This window comes from Salminus brasiliensis, chromosome 5, assembly GCF_030463535.1.
Source record: "Salminus brasiliensis chromosome 5, fSalBra1.hap2, whole genome shotgun sequence".
Classification (NCBI taxonomy): Eukaryota; Metazoa; Chordata; class Actinopteri; order Characiformes; family Bryconidae; genus Salminus; species Salminus brasiliensis.
In genome coordinates, this window is record NC_132882.1 from 2,009,522 (window position 1) to 2,024,736 (window position 15,215).

The 15,215-nt window shown below is 42.7% G+C and overlaps 1 protein-coding gene across 1 annotated transcript; it reads left to right on the forward strand.

Moving 5' to 3' along the window:
- The first annotated feature begins 1,264 nt into the window (after window positions 1-1,264).
- On the forward strand, window positions 1,265-13,652 carry LOC140555433 (calpain-2 catalytic subunit-like). The gene is made up of 13 exons (XM_072678670.1): window positions 1,265-1,483; window positions 2,403-2,472; window positions 2,553-2,671; window positions 3,017-3,150; window positions 3,824-3,998; window positions 4,448-4,522; window positions 5,154-5,239; window positions 7,326-7,400; window positions 9,353-9,510; window positions 9,935-10,098; window positions 11,978-11,989; window positions 12,128-12,349; window positions 13,322-13,652. Exons 1-12 carry the CDS (start codon window positions 1,265-1,267, stop codon window positions 12,323-12,325), a joined length of 1,485 nt encoding a protein of 494 aa, XP_072534771.1. The 3' UTR covers window positions 12,326-12,349; window positions 13,322-13,652.
- The last annotated feature ends 1,563 nt before the right edge of the window (window positions 13,653-15,215 follow it).

The window sequence follows — 15,215 nt, forward strand, 5'->3', positions numbered from 1 at the left end:
AGTGGAGATACTAGGGTTTAAAAGTCTTTTATAGAAGCTGAAGTATCAACTGAAGCTTTTTACTGCAGTAAAAGTGTAAAAGTACTGGTTTCAGAACCACTTCAAGTAGAAAAGTAAAAGTAATGGAAGGAAAACAAAGGCCGAAAGCTTAGGCCGCGCCACAGGGGTCTATAGTGCACTAGACGCTATTTAGCTTGCTGGCTATCTCAGAGCTATCTCTGGCTCTCAGTCATCATTAGAGAAGATCAGCTGATGCAAATTTCAAAGCTTTATAAAATTCTGACTTCTCGAACCTCGTCCCAACAATCAGCAGCCGTGAGCTCCTCTAAGCAGCTGCTGAGCTCTCTGAACATCACCATAAGAGCACTCTGTACTTCACCATACACACCAGAATGTTCTCAGGAGCCGGTTCCTCAGTTCCTAATGGAGGGAAGAATTGACCGTTAACAGGAATGCTGGAGGACAAGCTGAGGTCTGGAAGACCAAGAGAACCTTCAGAGAGAGCTGCTGGCAGGACTGATAGAAGCTCCATCAGAACCCCTGTCTGACTGAAGAAGAGCTTCAGGAAGGTTGATCATACTCTGGAGGGGTGGAGCTCTGTTCTACTGAGACTGATCTCACCTTCATGGAGGAGTCCTCAGACGAAACCTTCTCCTGCCTTCTCACCAGAAAGCATTCAGAATCAGAGGTTTTCATAGGAACGTCTAAACAAACCTGATGAAGTCTGGAAACAGGTCCTGTGGACTGAAGAAGATCAAGTTGAGCTTTTGGCTGCAGCGAGTGATGGTATGGTTGGAGAGAAATGGTGCATAATTCCCTGTAAAGAACACCTCTCCAACTGTTAAACATGGGGGTGGATGGATCATGCTTTGGGGTTGTGCTGCAGCCAGTGGCACGGGGAGTCAGAAGAATGGACTCAATTAAACACCAGCAGATTTTGGAAGCAAACCCTAATCAAACATCTCACCATCTGTAAAATAAAAAAGAGGAAAAGGGGATTATAATATTATAATATTATTATAATATTATTATAATAAACACACTTCAACAGCCACAATGGACTACCTAAAGAGGAACAAGCTGAAGGTGTGGTTTGGCAGTGGCTGTGGCCATCACATCATCGAATATCAAACATTGAATAGACCTCAAAAGAGCATATGTATATTCTAGATGAGAAATATTAGTAATATTACATTAATATTAATATTAATTAGAATAATAATAGTTGTGTGTTTGTGTGTACAGATCCAGTCCTGGTGTGAAAATGCCTCCTCCAGTCCCAGCTGTAAGGAGGATGAGCGCTGTTGGCTCTCGCTTGAACCCGGACAAGTTTCTGGGGCAGGACTACTACCAGCTCCACAAGGACTACTGCCAAAACAGAGCCCGGTTCCTGGACAGCACATTTCCCCCGAACGAGAGCGCCATCGGCCCAGGACTGCTGGACGACGACGAGATGAAGAATGTGGAGTGGATAAGACCAACGGTACGCTAATATTTTTAGCATTTCACTCATTTTAACTCACACACTCCACTGTCCTCATAACGCTGGGACTGATCATCCTGAGCTAGCAATTTAACCTACTGTCCTACTGAAGATACACTATATGGACAAAAGTATTGGGACACCTGCTTATTCATTGTATGTTCTGAAATCAAGTGTATTAAAAGAGCTTATTCTCTCTCTACAGTCCAGAGACTAAGACTTTCTACTAGATTTTGGAGCAGCAATGCTGTAAGGATTTGATTGCATTCAGCCACAAGAGCTTTATGGAGGTCAGGATGTTGGATGATGATCACCAGCTGACCTCATCATCCCTTACTCCCCAACTTATCGTATTACAGCTCAATGCTGGGGGGCTTTATACCCCTCTAGCCCACGCCTGGCATTAGGCAGCATGGTGCCAATAGGGTCATGATGTTGATCTGCTCCTGCAGAGAGTCTATTGGCAGTACCTCTCTAGGGGCTAGACCAGATGTATATGTGGGTGTGCCTTTGCACATCTGGGTCAGCTGAATGCCTTCATTAGAAGGGGTGTCCACAAACTTTCCCCATTACAGCCCCACCAAAAAGAAGAGGCAGATCCTCCAAACACATCCACCACAGCTGCACAACATCAGTGTAGGACACATGACCTTCTGAGCAGTTCTCCTTGAGACTGCCAGTGAATTACCAAGAACTTCTCCCTGGCCAAACCTCAAACATCTCCCTCAACAAACATATCAAATCTTAACAAGGGATGAGGAAACATCTGGTGAGTCCAGTTTATAAGCTCTTAGGTTTCACTTGCGCAATATTTAGCACACAGCGTGTCCACATTACTCACATAGATCTACCCAGACTGGGGTAAAAGCCTCCCTGATCCCTCCAGGAGCTTCATCTGATGCTTATTTCCTGTTTTCAGAAAATGATGAGCGATCCTCAACTAGTTGTCGACGGAGAATCCAGATTTGACTTTGCTCAAGGAGACGTCGGTAAGATCCAGATTCTTTGCAGTGTGAACATATGAGACCGAACCCAGAGATCTGTGTTTTACAGAGTCTCTGATCTTCAGGAAACTGCTGGTTCCTGTCTGCGATCGGAGCCATTACATTTCAGAGGGAAATCATGGAGCAGATCATTCCTTCAGGCCAGTCGTTCAAGAAGGAATATGCAGGAATATTCCACTTCAGGGTAAGTAGGTACATTCCCTGGCCACTTTATCGGAAACTCCAGCTTTTAGCTCCACGTTTCGTCTTGTATACAGTTATAGAATATGTCTGTTTCTAATAAAGTGGCCAGTGAGTGAAAGCACAACGTAGGTGTTTCTAATAAAGTGGCCAGTGAGCGGAAGCACAAGGTAGGTGTTTCTAATAAAGTGGCCAGTGAGTGGAAGCACAAGGTAGGGGTTTCTATATAAAGTGGCCAGTGAGTGGAAGCACAAGGGAGGTGTTTCTAATAAAGTGGCCAGTGAGTGTGTTTGACCTGTTCTCTTCTCTGGTTGGTTGGTCATAATTTTGATAACGCTCTCTCTCACAGTTCTGGAGGTTTGGGAAGTGGATTGATGTTGTGATAGACGACAAACTGCCGACAATCGACGGAGAGCTCATTTTTCTTCACTGCAAAACCCGTAATGAGTTCTGGCCTGCATTGCTGGAGAAGGCATACGCTAAGTAGGTCTAATAAATAACTGAAGTGGCTAATTATATAATAATGATAATATAGTAATTGCTCACTAATTACTGTATACATCCAGCCTTCCTACTGTAATAATTATGAGTGAAAGTGATTACTAGGATTATTAGAGAGGGCCGGACTCTGATTTGTTGCCCCCCGATCTGATCCAAGTGCAACAATAATGAGTTTTGATCAATCTGATCTGTGTGTTTGTATAAATAATACAGTCAAAGTTTCAAAAACAGAAACATCTGGAGTAAGAGCTTCTCAGAACCACAGATGATATTACGTTAGGTTCTCATGTTCCACAGTGAAGTAGTTTCACGCTGCAGACTCTACACTGTTCTGTTACCTTCTGAGAACGCTCCTCACTGCTGCAGGCTGGGAATAATGTCTGTTAAATGTTTGTAGAGGACACCAGAGGGCGCTCTGCTGGAACACAGTGGTAAAAACAAAGGATCAGAACTGGATCGGTCTTAAAATAGCTAGTACACAAACAAACCATCAAAATATGCATGGTTCAGCCCGGATCCTGATCCACTGTCAGTATGATAATCTCTAGAATTTGTGTTTGTTTGTTTATTTGTTTATTTCCATGCACAGGTGGGGTGTAATTATGTGTGTTTGTTAATGTGTGTGTGTGTGTGTGTGTGTGTGTGTTTTCTATAGAGTGTGTGGCTCCTATGCGGACATGAATGGAGGTTTCGTGTCTGAGGCGCTGGCGGATTTCACTGGAGGTGTTCACATGACGCTGTTCCCAAAGGAGGAACGACCCGAGCTGTGGGGGCTGATGTACCGGGCAGTGCAGTACAGGTCCATCATGGGCTGCGGAACTCCACAAGGGGTCAGTCAAGTCCAGTCGAATTCATCTGTATAACACTGCTGTTAAACAAATCCAAAACCAAGACAAACAGAACCAAAACAAATGACCAGTATCACAGTGCAGGAAATGTCCTGTAAGTGGGCGGGGCCTCCATAAGAAATCAACGAGGGAGCGTTGGGTTCACCGGTTCTCCTTCCTTGGAGCACTTTTGGGAGGTGCTGACCACTGCATACCAGGAGGAACACCCCACAAGACCTGCTTGCTGATGTTCTGGAGATGTTCTGACCCAGTCATTTATCTAGAACATCACAGTTTGGTTCTTATCAAGGTGTCTCAGATTTTTACTGCTTGTCCGTTCAGAAACCAAAATCACACACATTGACTGTAGCTGGATTGTGGTGTGCATCCTCTCAGATTCTTATTTTATTATATTATTATATTATTATATTATATTATATTATTATTTTCAGGCAACCTCCGCTAACACAGAGCTACCCAATGGCATAGTGGAAGGCCACGCCTACACGGTTACAGGAGTTACCAAGGTAAAGCAATGATTGGTTTATTTTTTTGGTTGAATCTCATAGAAGAATCGTCATTGTCACCATACACTTACTGGCCACTTTATCAGAAACCCCTTTCTTGTAGCTCCAACTTTCTAGCCCTTCATCTCCGGCCAGTTTCTGAACTCAGAGCTGCTTTTGTCCAAATATTTGACAATTGAAGTGGAAGCACAAGGTAGGGGTTTCTAATAAAGTGGCCAGTGAGTGGAAGCACAAGGTAGGGGTTTCTAATAAAGTGGCCAATGAGTGGAAGCACAAGATAGGTGTTTCTAATAAAGTGGCCATTAAGTGAAAGTACAAGGTAGGGGTTTCTAATAAAGTGGCCAGCAAGTGGAAGCACAAGGTAGGGGTTTCTAATAAAGTGGCAAATGAGTGGAAGCACAAGATAGGGGTTTTTAATAAAGTGGCCAGTGAGTGGAAGCATGAGGTAGGTGTTTCTAATAAAGTGGCCAATGAGTGGAAGCACAAGGTAGGTGTTTCTAATAAAGTGGCCAATGAGTGGAAGCACAAGATAGGTGTTTCTAATAAAGTGGCCAATGAGTGGAAGCACAAGGTAGGGGTTTCTAATAAAGTGGCCGGTCTCCACCTCTTACACACTGTATTTGCTTCACAGCTGAAGAGCAAAGGTCAAGGGGTGAAACTGGTGAGACTCCTCAACCCGTGGGGCCGTGGAGAGTGGGTAGGAGACTGGAGTGACAAGTAAGAGCTTTTCTACAGTAAGAGCTGAGCTAAGACGCGTGGGCTGTTCTCGTTCAGCCGGCTGTCCTGCAGCCCTTCGTCGTCATGCTGAATGAGCTGAAATGACTGAATGCTTTGTGATTACAGTGTTATTCAGCAGCCTTTCAGCAGCCTGGCGATTACGCAACAGCTCCCTAAACCCTGCAGGGAACTCTGGGAGTTCCTTTAGTCTTTAATTTGCATTGTGCAACAGCTGAACAATGAGGCTCATGCTGAAACATCAAACACACACACACCCTCACCTGTTCTCCTGCACCTGAGCGGTACACTGCGTTCACAACTTTAACCTTATTGGGTTTTCTAGTTTAATAATTATACAGATTTTTAATTACACAGCATTTTTATATGTATCAGCCTCATTCAGTACATCTATCTAAACCTGTACTGTAGATGTGATGGTGGGTCAGGAGTGTACTGTAGATGTGATGGTAGGTCAGTCAGGAGTGTACTGTAGATGTGATGGTGGGTCAGGAGTGTACTGTAGATGTGATGGTGGGTCAGTCAGGAGTGTACTGTAGATGTGATGGTGGGTCAGGAGTGTACTGTAGATGTGATGGTGGGTCAGGAGTGTACTGTAGATGTGATGGTGGGTCAGTCAGGAGTGTACTGAAGATGTGATGGTGGGTCAGTCAGGAGTGTACTGTAGATGTGATGGTGGGTCAGTCAGGAGCGTACTGTAGATGTGATGGTGGGTCAGTCAGGAGTGTACTGTAGATGTGATGGTGGGTCAGCAGGAGTGTACTGTAGATGTGATGGTGGGTCAGTCAGGAGTGTACTGTAGATGTGATGATGGGTCAGGAGTGTACTGTAGATGTGATGGTGGGTCAGGAGCATACTGTAGAGGTGATGGTGGGTCAGGAGTGTACTGTAGATGTGATGGTGGGTCAGTCAGGAGTGTACTGTAGATGTGATGGTGGGTCAGGAGTGTACTGTAGATGTGATGGTGGGTCAGTCAGGAGTGTACTGTAGATGTGATGGTGGGTCAGTCAGGAGTGTAATGTAGATGTGATGGTGGGTCAGTCAGGAGTGTACTGTAGATGTGATTGTGGGTCAGGAGTGTACTGTAGATGTGATGGTGGGTCAGTCAGGAGTGTACTGAAGATGTGATGGTGGGTCAGTCAGGAGTGTACTGTAGATGTGATGGTGGGTCAGGAGTGTACTGAAGATGTGATGGTGGGTCAGAAGTGTACTGTAGATGTGATGGTGGGTCAGGAGCGTACTGAAGATGTGATGGTGGGTCAGGAGTGTACTGTAGATGTGATGGTGGGTCAGTCAGGAGTCTACTGAAGATGTGATGGTGGGTCAGGAGTGTACTGTAGATGTGATGGTGGGTCAGTCAGGAGTGTACTGTAGATGTGATGGTGGGTCAGGAGTGTACTGTGGATGTGATGGTGGGTCAGTCAGGAGCGTACTGTAGATGTGATGGTGGGTCAGGAGTGTACTGTAGATGTGATGGTGGGTCAGTCAGGAGTGTACTGTAGATGTGATGGTGGGTCAGGAGTGTACTGAAGATGTGATGGTAATACAATCTAGTTGAGTTTGATGGGGCTGAGATCTGCTGTTCTACTTTGTGTTCTAAAATAAATGGACAGTGTTTGAAACAGCAGCATCTTTTCACTGGTCATAAGTATTTGGACACATATTTTGCTGTGTTTAGGGGGGAAGGCTGGTCTGTTTATAACTGTAATGAAGTTTGTATAGATTTACCAGACTGTTCCGAGACTGTTCAAACACCCACACCTTTGGGAGTACTGTAAATGTGTATAACCTCATAGTGTGAGAAGTTCCCCTAAGGGGCCAAATATAGTAATCCTTATTCCACTTGTCACTGAAAGTAAAGTCTGAGACAAGGCGTCAGAAGCGTGCTGAGGAGGTGAAGGTGTGTGGAATGAGGACAGGCTGCCTCGTGGTTCTGAGCTGACATGTCTTCACAGGCTGATCTGAAACGTGTAAAAGGTCTTCTGTTGTTTTTTGTTTTTTTTCCTGGTGATCCCTCCCAAACCCATCTTCCTCCTGATGTTGTGCATGTGTTTAACCTGTTCCTCAGCTCCCCTCTATGGAAGACGGTCAGTTCAGAGGATCGCACCAAGTGGCTGGACAGTAAGAACGATGGAGAATTCTGGTAGGTGCTTTGACTTTTCATGTAGTTCTTAGTTAAATATAAACATCAGTAATGTGGATAATCAATTGTGGTCCTGGAGGGTTGGTGTCCAGCACAGTTTACTGATTTCCCGCCTTTAACATCCAGTGTTTCAGTGGTATCCTGTGTTTCAGTGTTTCAGTGGTATCCTGTGTTTCAGTGTTTCAGTGTTTCAGTGGTATCCTGTGTTTCAGTGTTTCAGTGGTATCCAGTGTTTCAGTGTTTCAGTGGTATCCTGTGTTTCAGTGTTTCAGTGGTATCCAGTGTTTCAGTGTTTCAGTGGTATCCAGTGTTTCAGTGTTTCAGTGGTATCCAGTGTTTCTGTGTTTCTGTGGTATCCTGTGTTTCAGTGTTTCAGTGGTATCCAGTGTTTCTGTGTTTCTGTGGTATCCTGTGTTTCAGTGTTTCAGTGGTATCCTGTGTTTCAGTGTTTCAGTGTTTCTGTGGTATCCAGTGTTTCAGTGTTTCAGTGGTATCCAGTGTTTCAGTGTTTCAGTGGTATCCTGTGTTTCAGTGTTTCAGTGTTTCAGTGGTATCCTGTGTTTCAGTGTTTCAGTGGTATCCTGTGTTTCAGTGTTTCAGTGTTTCAGTGGTATCCTGTGTTTCAGTGTTTCAGTGGTATCCAGTGTTTCAGTGTTTCAGTGGTATCCAGTGTTTCAGTGTTTCAGTGGTATCCAGTGTTTCAGTGTTTCAGTGGTATCCTGTGTTTCAGTGTTTCAGTGTTTCAGTGGTATCCAGTGTTTCAGTGTTTCAGTGGTATCCAGTGTTTCAGTGTTTCAGTGGTATCCAGTGTTTCAGTGTTTCAGTGGTATCCTGTGTTTCAGTGTTTCAGTGGTATCCAGTGTTTCTGTGTTTCAGTGGTATCCTGTGTTTCAGTGTTTCAGTGGTATCCAGTGTTTCAGTGTTTCAGTGGTATCCAGTGTTTCTGTGTTTCAGTGGTATCCAGTGTTTCTGTGTTTCTGTGGTATCCTGTGTTTCAGTGTTTCAGTGGTATCCAGTGTTTCTGTGTTTCAGTGGTATCCAGTGTTTCTGTGTTTATGTGGTATCCAGTGTTTCAGTGTTTATGTGGTATCCAGTGTTTCTGTGTTTCAGTGGTATCCAGTGTTTCAGTGTTTCAGTGGTATCCAGTGTTTCAGTGTTTCAGTGGTATCCAGTGTTTCTGTGTTTCTGTGGTATCCAGTGTTTCTGTGGTATCAGGTTTTCAGTGGTATCCAGAGATTTTGATGGTATCCAATGATTTGTTTACCAAATTATTAGCACCCCCTACTGGATCTTGCAGTCGGTTTCTATTGTCTGTATCGTTTATCAGTGGTATTCAGTGATATCCAGTGTTTCTGTGTTTCTGTGGTATCAGGGTTTCTGTGGTATCCAGTGTTTCTGTGTTTCTGTGGTATCCAGTGATTTAGTGGTACCCAGGGTTCCAGTGGTATCCAGTGATTTAGTGGTACCAAGGGTTCCAGTGGGATCCAGTGTTTCTGTGATATCCAGTGTTCTAGTGGGACCCAGTGTCTATGCTTTATGGGTTCATGTGTATTCAGTATTTCTGTTATCCAATGTTTCTCTGGTATCCAATGATTTGTTTTCCAAATTATTATATTATTATTATAATTATTATATTATATTATTAAATTATATATCCTACTGGATCTTGCAGGTGATGGAGTCGGTTTCTATTCAGTCTGTATTGTTTACAGTTCCCACAACACAAAATCAGCTCCTCACCCACTAATCAGTTGCTGAGTTATCCACCCATGGGTTATGAGCTTCCATTACCTGTTAGCTACATTAGCCTCATGGCCCCTGTGTGACACTAAAGAGGAGGACATTTCTGATACCAGACAGTGTCTCGACTAATGAACTACACTTAGCATAAATCTGATGCGTTTTGCTGAACTGTGCAGAATTCTGAGCTCTCCTTCTCTTCTGCTCTTCAGGATGTCGATGGAGGATTTCTGCAAAAGCTTTGTGAATGTGGACGTGTGCTGCCTCACCCCTGCCTTCCTGGACGGCTCGTCCCCAGAAAGCTGGAGCACAAAGCAGTATGAAGGCTGCTGGGATGAAAAAACAGCCGGTGGATCCATGGAACACAAGCGTACGTACAAAATAATGCAGAACAAGAATCTCTCCAACAAAATACTCAAATTACACCTCAGGAACATCGTGAGCAATATTTGTGATGGAGTTAAAAAAAAAAAAACACCCTGTTTAAAAAATACTCAGTGTTTGTGGTTGATGCTTTTTAATTTGCTTATAACATAATTTAGGTTTCTTAAAACTGTTCTGGAAGCCATGTTTAAAACTCATTAGTTGCTCATTAATGAAGGAGAGACTTTTTTCCAGCTCAGTTCCTCCAATCAGGTTGAAATGTTACCAGGTCCACAGTCTTAAAGCTTAAAGCTAATTCTATAACCTGGATTTGAGAACACTTCTGCAGGGCAGAGATGCTCCAACACACACAGCTGATTACAGTAGATATTAATGTCATCAGTAAATCTGCATGTATTTCTTCACTGCAGAGAGTTTCTGGACCAACCCACAGTACCAGGTGAAGATCCCGGCGATAGAGGGCGACGAGGCAGATGTGCAGGGGCTGAACCTGCTGGTGTCTCTCATGCAGAAACCTGACAAAAGGCGTAGGAGCCTTGTTGAACACCTGCACATCGGCTTCAGTGTGTTCAGGGTTAGTGTACCCCCTTCTCATACGGGTAATAGGCCTATCAGGACTGGGCATTAACCAGCTTCCTGATACTTGTGCTTCAGTACTGATTTCTGAACGTTTACTGTCTATACCTTATTTTACCTCAAATCACTGCCTGAAAGTGGGTGTGGCTTAAAGAAGGCATGGGGTGCTTTAAGAGTACATATTTACTGACTAGTGAAGAGGTCAGCTAACAGCATTCATATGGATTTTACTCATAATTAATGTCTGTTAGAGGTGTGAGAAAAGGTTGATATACTTGGATATCGTAGTTTGATGATTTGCAATACTTCCGATTCTCATAAACACAGTATTGATTATTAATGAATAGTTTGGATGTAAAGATTGGTGTCAGACAGTGGTTCATTTAGTGTTGTGTTTAAACCCATACCGCTAGAGGGCAGTGTTGTGCTCTGTCTTCAGATCACACTGTTCTGGTTAGATAAAATGCCAACTTTTTATGATGATGATGATGATGAGTTTTTTTTTTTTATAAAATTAGATTTTAAAACAAATCTCAATATATTGCAGTAGACTGAATCGTAACCCCTGTATCACACCTGGGTGTCATATCCTTGTCATGACGGGTTAGGCCAGACACAGAGGGATGAACACTCCCAGTGATGGTCCAATGCAAGCAGATTTATTAACAGAATATAACGTAACCAAAAAGGGGGAGACAGGACCTAAGCTAGACACAAGGGAAGCTGAGCTAGACGTAAGGGAAGGACCGGGACGGGAAATAACAACACAAACCAACAGGCAGTGACTGGAGAAAAGACTGCACTTGCTAGGGTAACTAGGAGACAGGAACGAGAGCTGGGAGATCAGCTGCAGAACCCAAACGGCAATGCTGAACAGACCTGGTACCGAAGCTTGACCATGAATGGTATTATTGGATAAACGAGCAAACCTGGTCAGACGCTAGAACCTCAGTGAAGATCAGACGTAGTCAACGGAGTTGAGCAGAAGCTGACCTTGCGCTACCAGGATCTCGGAAGGTAACCTCTCGGAACAACCTCGAGGTTCTTGGACTTTAAACATCGAATCCTATTCTCAGCACAGAGTCTAGCGTGGACGCCCCTTAAATACCCACAGATTTAGGTGAAACGGTGAAACGCATGATACAATCAGACGTCATAAACCTGAACAGAAAACAAAATGAATCAAGACACTGAACCAAACATACATGAACGTAAATGAACATGAGTCCATGAATCAAAACATGAACGGAAACACAAAACAAAAGTCCTCAGGTGAGTCTGTGGGCGGTGGCTCGGCATCATCCCGGGGGAGGACGTGATACCGTGGGGCTGATAATCCTCACATTCTTGCCAATACTCAGCCCTAATCTTTGTGTCCATTTACCACTCTCTGATTGTCCCTCCTGTTATGCTTAAACTGAAAGCTCTCTCAGACGGGATCTCTCACCCATTGGCCCAGATGGAGTAGCATCAGATCAGATGAACAGAAGGTCCTGATCAGTAGATTCTGGATACATCAGGGAGGCAAACTGCTGTTCCCAATTTACTGCACGCATGAGCTTAGAGACGGAAACACCTCAACCACCACTTTTTACATCCATTCAACTTGAACAGTCTTTAATGATGTTCTTATGTAAAGAGTTTTATCATAAAAGGTCCAGTTTGGTGAAAATGAGCAGCTAGCAAATGTCACAATTGTAGTTTATGCATATTCTTTTATATTATTGCTTGTAAATGGATGGAGACTTAGCTACTAACAGCCAAACCATTCTATAGCATTCAGCTCTAAAAATACACCTCATTCACACCTGACACGACTGGATAAATGGTGGAGATGATGTAACTGAGCTGTTCTCTTCTTCTCTTGTCTCTTACAGATCCCACCTGAGGTACGTAACCTTAACTTCACCCCAGTAGGAATTCCAGAGTTCCTCATTATTACCTTCATTAGTTGTCATTATTATTGTAAGCTGATGAAGGTTGACCTCATCCCTCACTCTTCATATCTTGCTGTTGTTCTCCTTCAGATGAAGGATCAGAAAGCGTTCCCGGCCTCCTTCTTCAGCCCCAACACTCTGGTATCACAGAGACAGCACAGCTCCAACACACGGGAGGTGATGGAGTTCTTCAAGATGAAGCCTGGAAGATACCTGATCGTGCCCTTCACCAACAAACCCAACAGCACCACCTCCTTCCTCCTGACTGTTCACTCAAAGAGAGAATAACCCCCACACTGACCATTCACTGAGGTAGGTGCACTGTTAACGGTCCAGTCAGAGGCCAAAACTCCATCATGATTGTTCACATAAGCATCAGACCCTGATGCTCCACCGTGGATGAAATGAGGAATCTATTTTAAAGGCTCTGATGCTAGATTTTAAGGGATCTGTACTTGTGATTGGCTCTTTACCTTAAAAAAAACTAATTTCAGTGATTTCTATATCACTGTATTATTGGAAGCTTATTTAAAATAGGGTTGAGCTTAAAGGGTACAGAATGTTACCATTACGCCCAGCCATACATTTTAGCTTTTACATGTATGAATATGTATCTCTTTATTTTAAATGAATAGCACATTTGAATATAGGTATATATTACTGGATAAAAGATTATTTATATATATATATTATATATATATTATTACATATATATATATATATATATATATATATATATATATATATATATATATACACATTGATAGCGATGGTCAAAAGCCGATCTGCACCAAGAGCCCTTCCAGCTTCAAGTACGGCTCGGCTTGACCCGCCATCCTTTAAGATCCATGGAAGACGAGCATCAAGACTTTTTTCTGTCCTGCACCGAAGTGGTGGAACGAACTTCCCCTGGGTGTCCGACACTCGCTGTCCTCAAACCCAGACTGAAGACCCTCCTCTTCTGAGAGTACTCAGGCGAAGAGAAGAGTATTATGGTCTCCATATTGACGTGTGTTTAGTAGAGTCTAAGATTAGAGGATCTCTGAATTTTAGTCTATTTAAACTTTAGTCTACTGAACTAGAACGAGGTTCTTCTTCAGTAAACAGTGAAGCTCTTCTGTAAGTCGCTCTGGAGAAGATGTGAATGTAAATGTAATTTTTTACATACTTTATGCTGCTGGTATCAATGTTTTGTGCTCTAAAATGTCTAAAAATGTATTTTGCTGTGCAGAATGGGTATGCTTACCCTACTGCTGTTGACATTTCAGTGTGTTTTGTTCACAGGAGTAAACAGGACCTCTGACGTACCGCTGACTGTAGCAACACTCACTTCCACCAGCTGAATATTTTGTGTGTTTTGTGTAATTAAAGCAAAAAAGAAGAAAAGAAATCCCAATCAAAAGTGGATATTTCTCTGGACGTTCCAGAGCAATGTGATGTTCTTTCAACTGTAGAGTTTAGTTTTGTTAGTATTTTGATTTGATAGTATTTTTTGTACTCTTCTGCGAACATTGGTACATAATAGAACTGTTATTTATGAGCAATACTGAAGCTGTGTGACTTAACTGCAGGATCCCCTTTGGGCACTCCATTGCACTGCCCCTCATTAAAGAATACAGCCTTTCTGGAGGATTATCACTGTTCTTAAAAATCTAGTTTTAATATTTACTATTTGATTAAAAGACATTTGTACCTCTCATGTTTAATGTAGTACGTTTGTTTAACTCTTAAGCAGCTGAAAGTTTTATTACAAGCTTCTATGACCAGAGAAAAGCCCCACCAGTCTACACAACTACAGTCCCTGAAATACACCTTAGTGTGGGATAAACCTTGGAGTGTTAAGGGGTTAATCCATGATAGAGTCAAAGCATTTTGCATTTCTACATGTTAATGAGACATAACTCCTCATTAAAGACAAAGTCTGATGTAATTGAAGTGTATCTATAGAAACACATTTTTACTTAGCCCATGTTTTATTGACAATGAATGCAGGAATACTCCTAATTCCAAAGGGTGTACTTACTTATTCATGAAACTGTACAGTATGTATTCAGCTCATATCAGTCATTTTGTGAAAAGCTACACATTTAAGATGCAGTTTATATCTCTTACAATAAAATGGTGACAAACAAGTCTTTATCTGGCTCACTCTGAAAGCAGAAGACCATTAATCCATTCCATTAATTACAGTGCCTGTAGTTTAAGAACACTGTCCAATGAAAAAGAGGTATCTCCAAAATGGCAACTTTACAGGAGGAGGAAAAACCTTCTCAACCTTCAATAGAAGTCAATGTAAAAATATTTTACATTGTTCAGAAGAAGCTACAGGGTTCAAAGGATGAAGAAAACTAAAAACAGACAAAAATGGAGATACATGGTATTATAATCTCAATAATTTGCACCTTACATTCAGTACTGAGTCTTCTCCTGTGATGCCTGATGAGATTAAGAGCATGGAAACTGACAGCACTCCTCAATACACGACTCTCTAGACTCTACAGGGTTCCCACGTATCTCCTCTTCAGCTCAGCCCACAGGCTTTCAGAGGAGTTTAGATCTGGGGACTGGGATGGGGTGGATTCTGTGGTCACTAAGCCAAAATTTCCATCCCTCTGTTGGACGGTGGTCCCAAGCATTCCTCCAGCTCCACCCAACCAGAACACCATCTCAGACTACAGCTTAAATGCAAGGTCACCCAAATAACAAATTACATTAAGAGAAGTGGTCACCAGTCCAGCTCCACCAGTCCAGCAGTTTTTGAAAAGAAAAGATGGGTTCTTTAAGAGTTCTTCAGTAAACACAATGGTATCTAGCATTTAGATGCTTTAGATATTCTCTGTGTGGTCAAAGTGGTTCTTCAAACAAAAGGAAGACCTCTGAAACTGTCTATCTGACATAGAATAAAGCTCTCCAGAGATCTCCAATCTCCTTTTCTTTTCTTTGACCTTTTCTTAGGTGGTTTCTGTCTCAGTCTCTTTATCCTGTAGTCTCACTCTAGTCTCACATTTCCATCTCTTCATCCTTTTCCTCCAGTTGTCTCAGTCTCTCTATCCTGTAATGCAGCTCTTGCTCCAGTCTCCCCATCTGTTCATTCTTTTGTCCTAGTTCTTGTCTCATTCTCTCAATCTCTTCATCTCGATTTTCCTGTGTTTTTCTGATTCTCTTTATCTGTTCATTC

Excerpts from the sequence above, each read along its gene's own strand:
- LOC140555433 (XM_072678670.1), top strand. The coding sequence starts at position 1,265 with ATGCCTCCTCCAGTCCCAGCTGTAAGGAGGATGAGCGCTGTTGGCTCT. Across the intron at positions 4,523-5,153 it reads CGGTTACAGGAGTTACCAAG|CTGAAGAGCAAAGGTCAAGG; the intron begins GTAAAGCAATGA and ends TTTGCTTCACAG. Across the intron at positions 9,511-9,934 it reads TGGATCCATGGAACACAAGC|AGAGTTTCTGGACCAACCCA; the intron begins GTACGTACAAAA and ends TCTTCACTGCAG.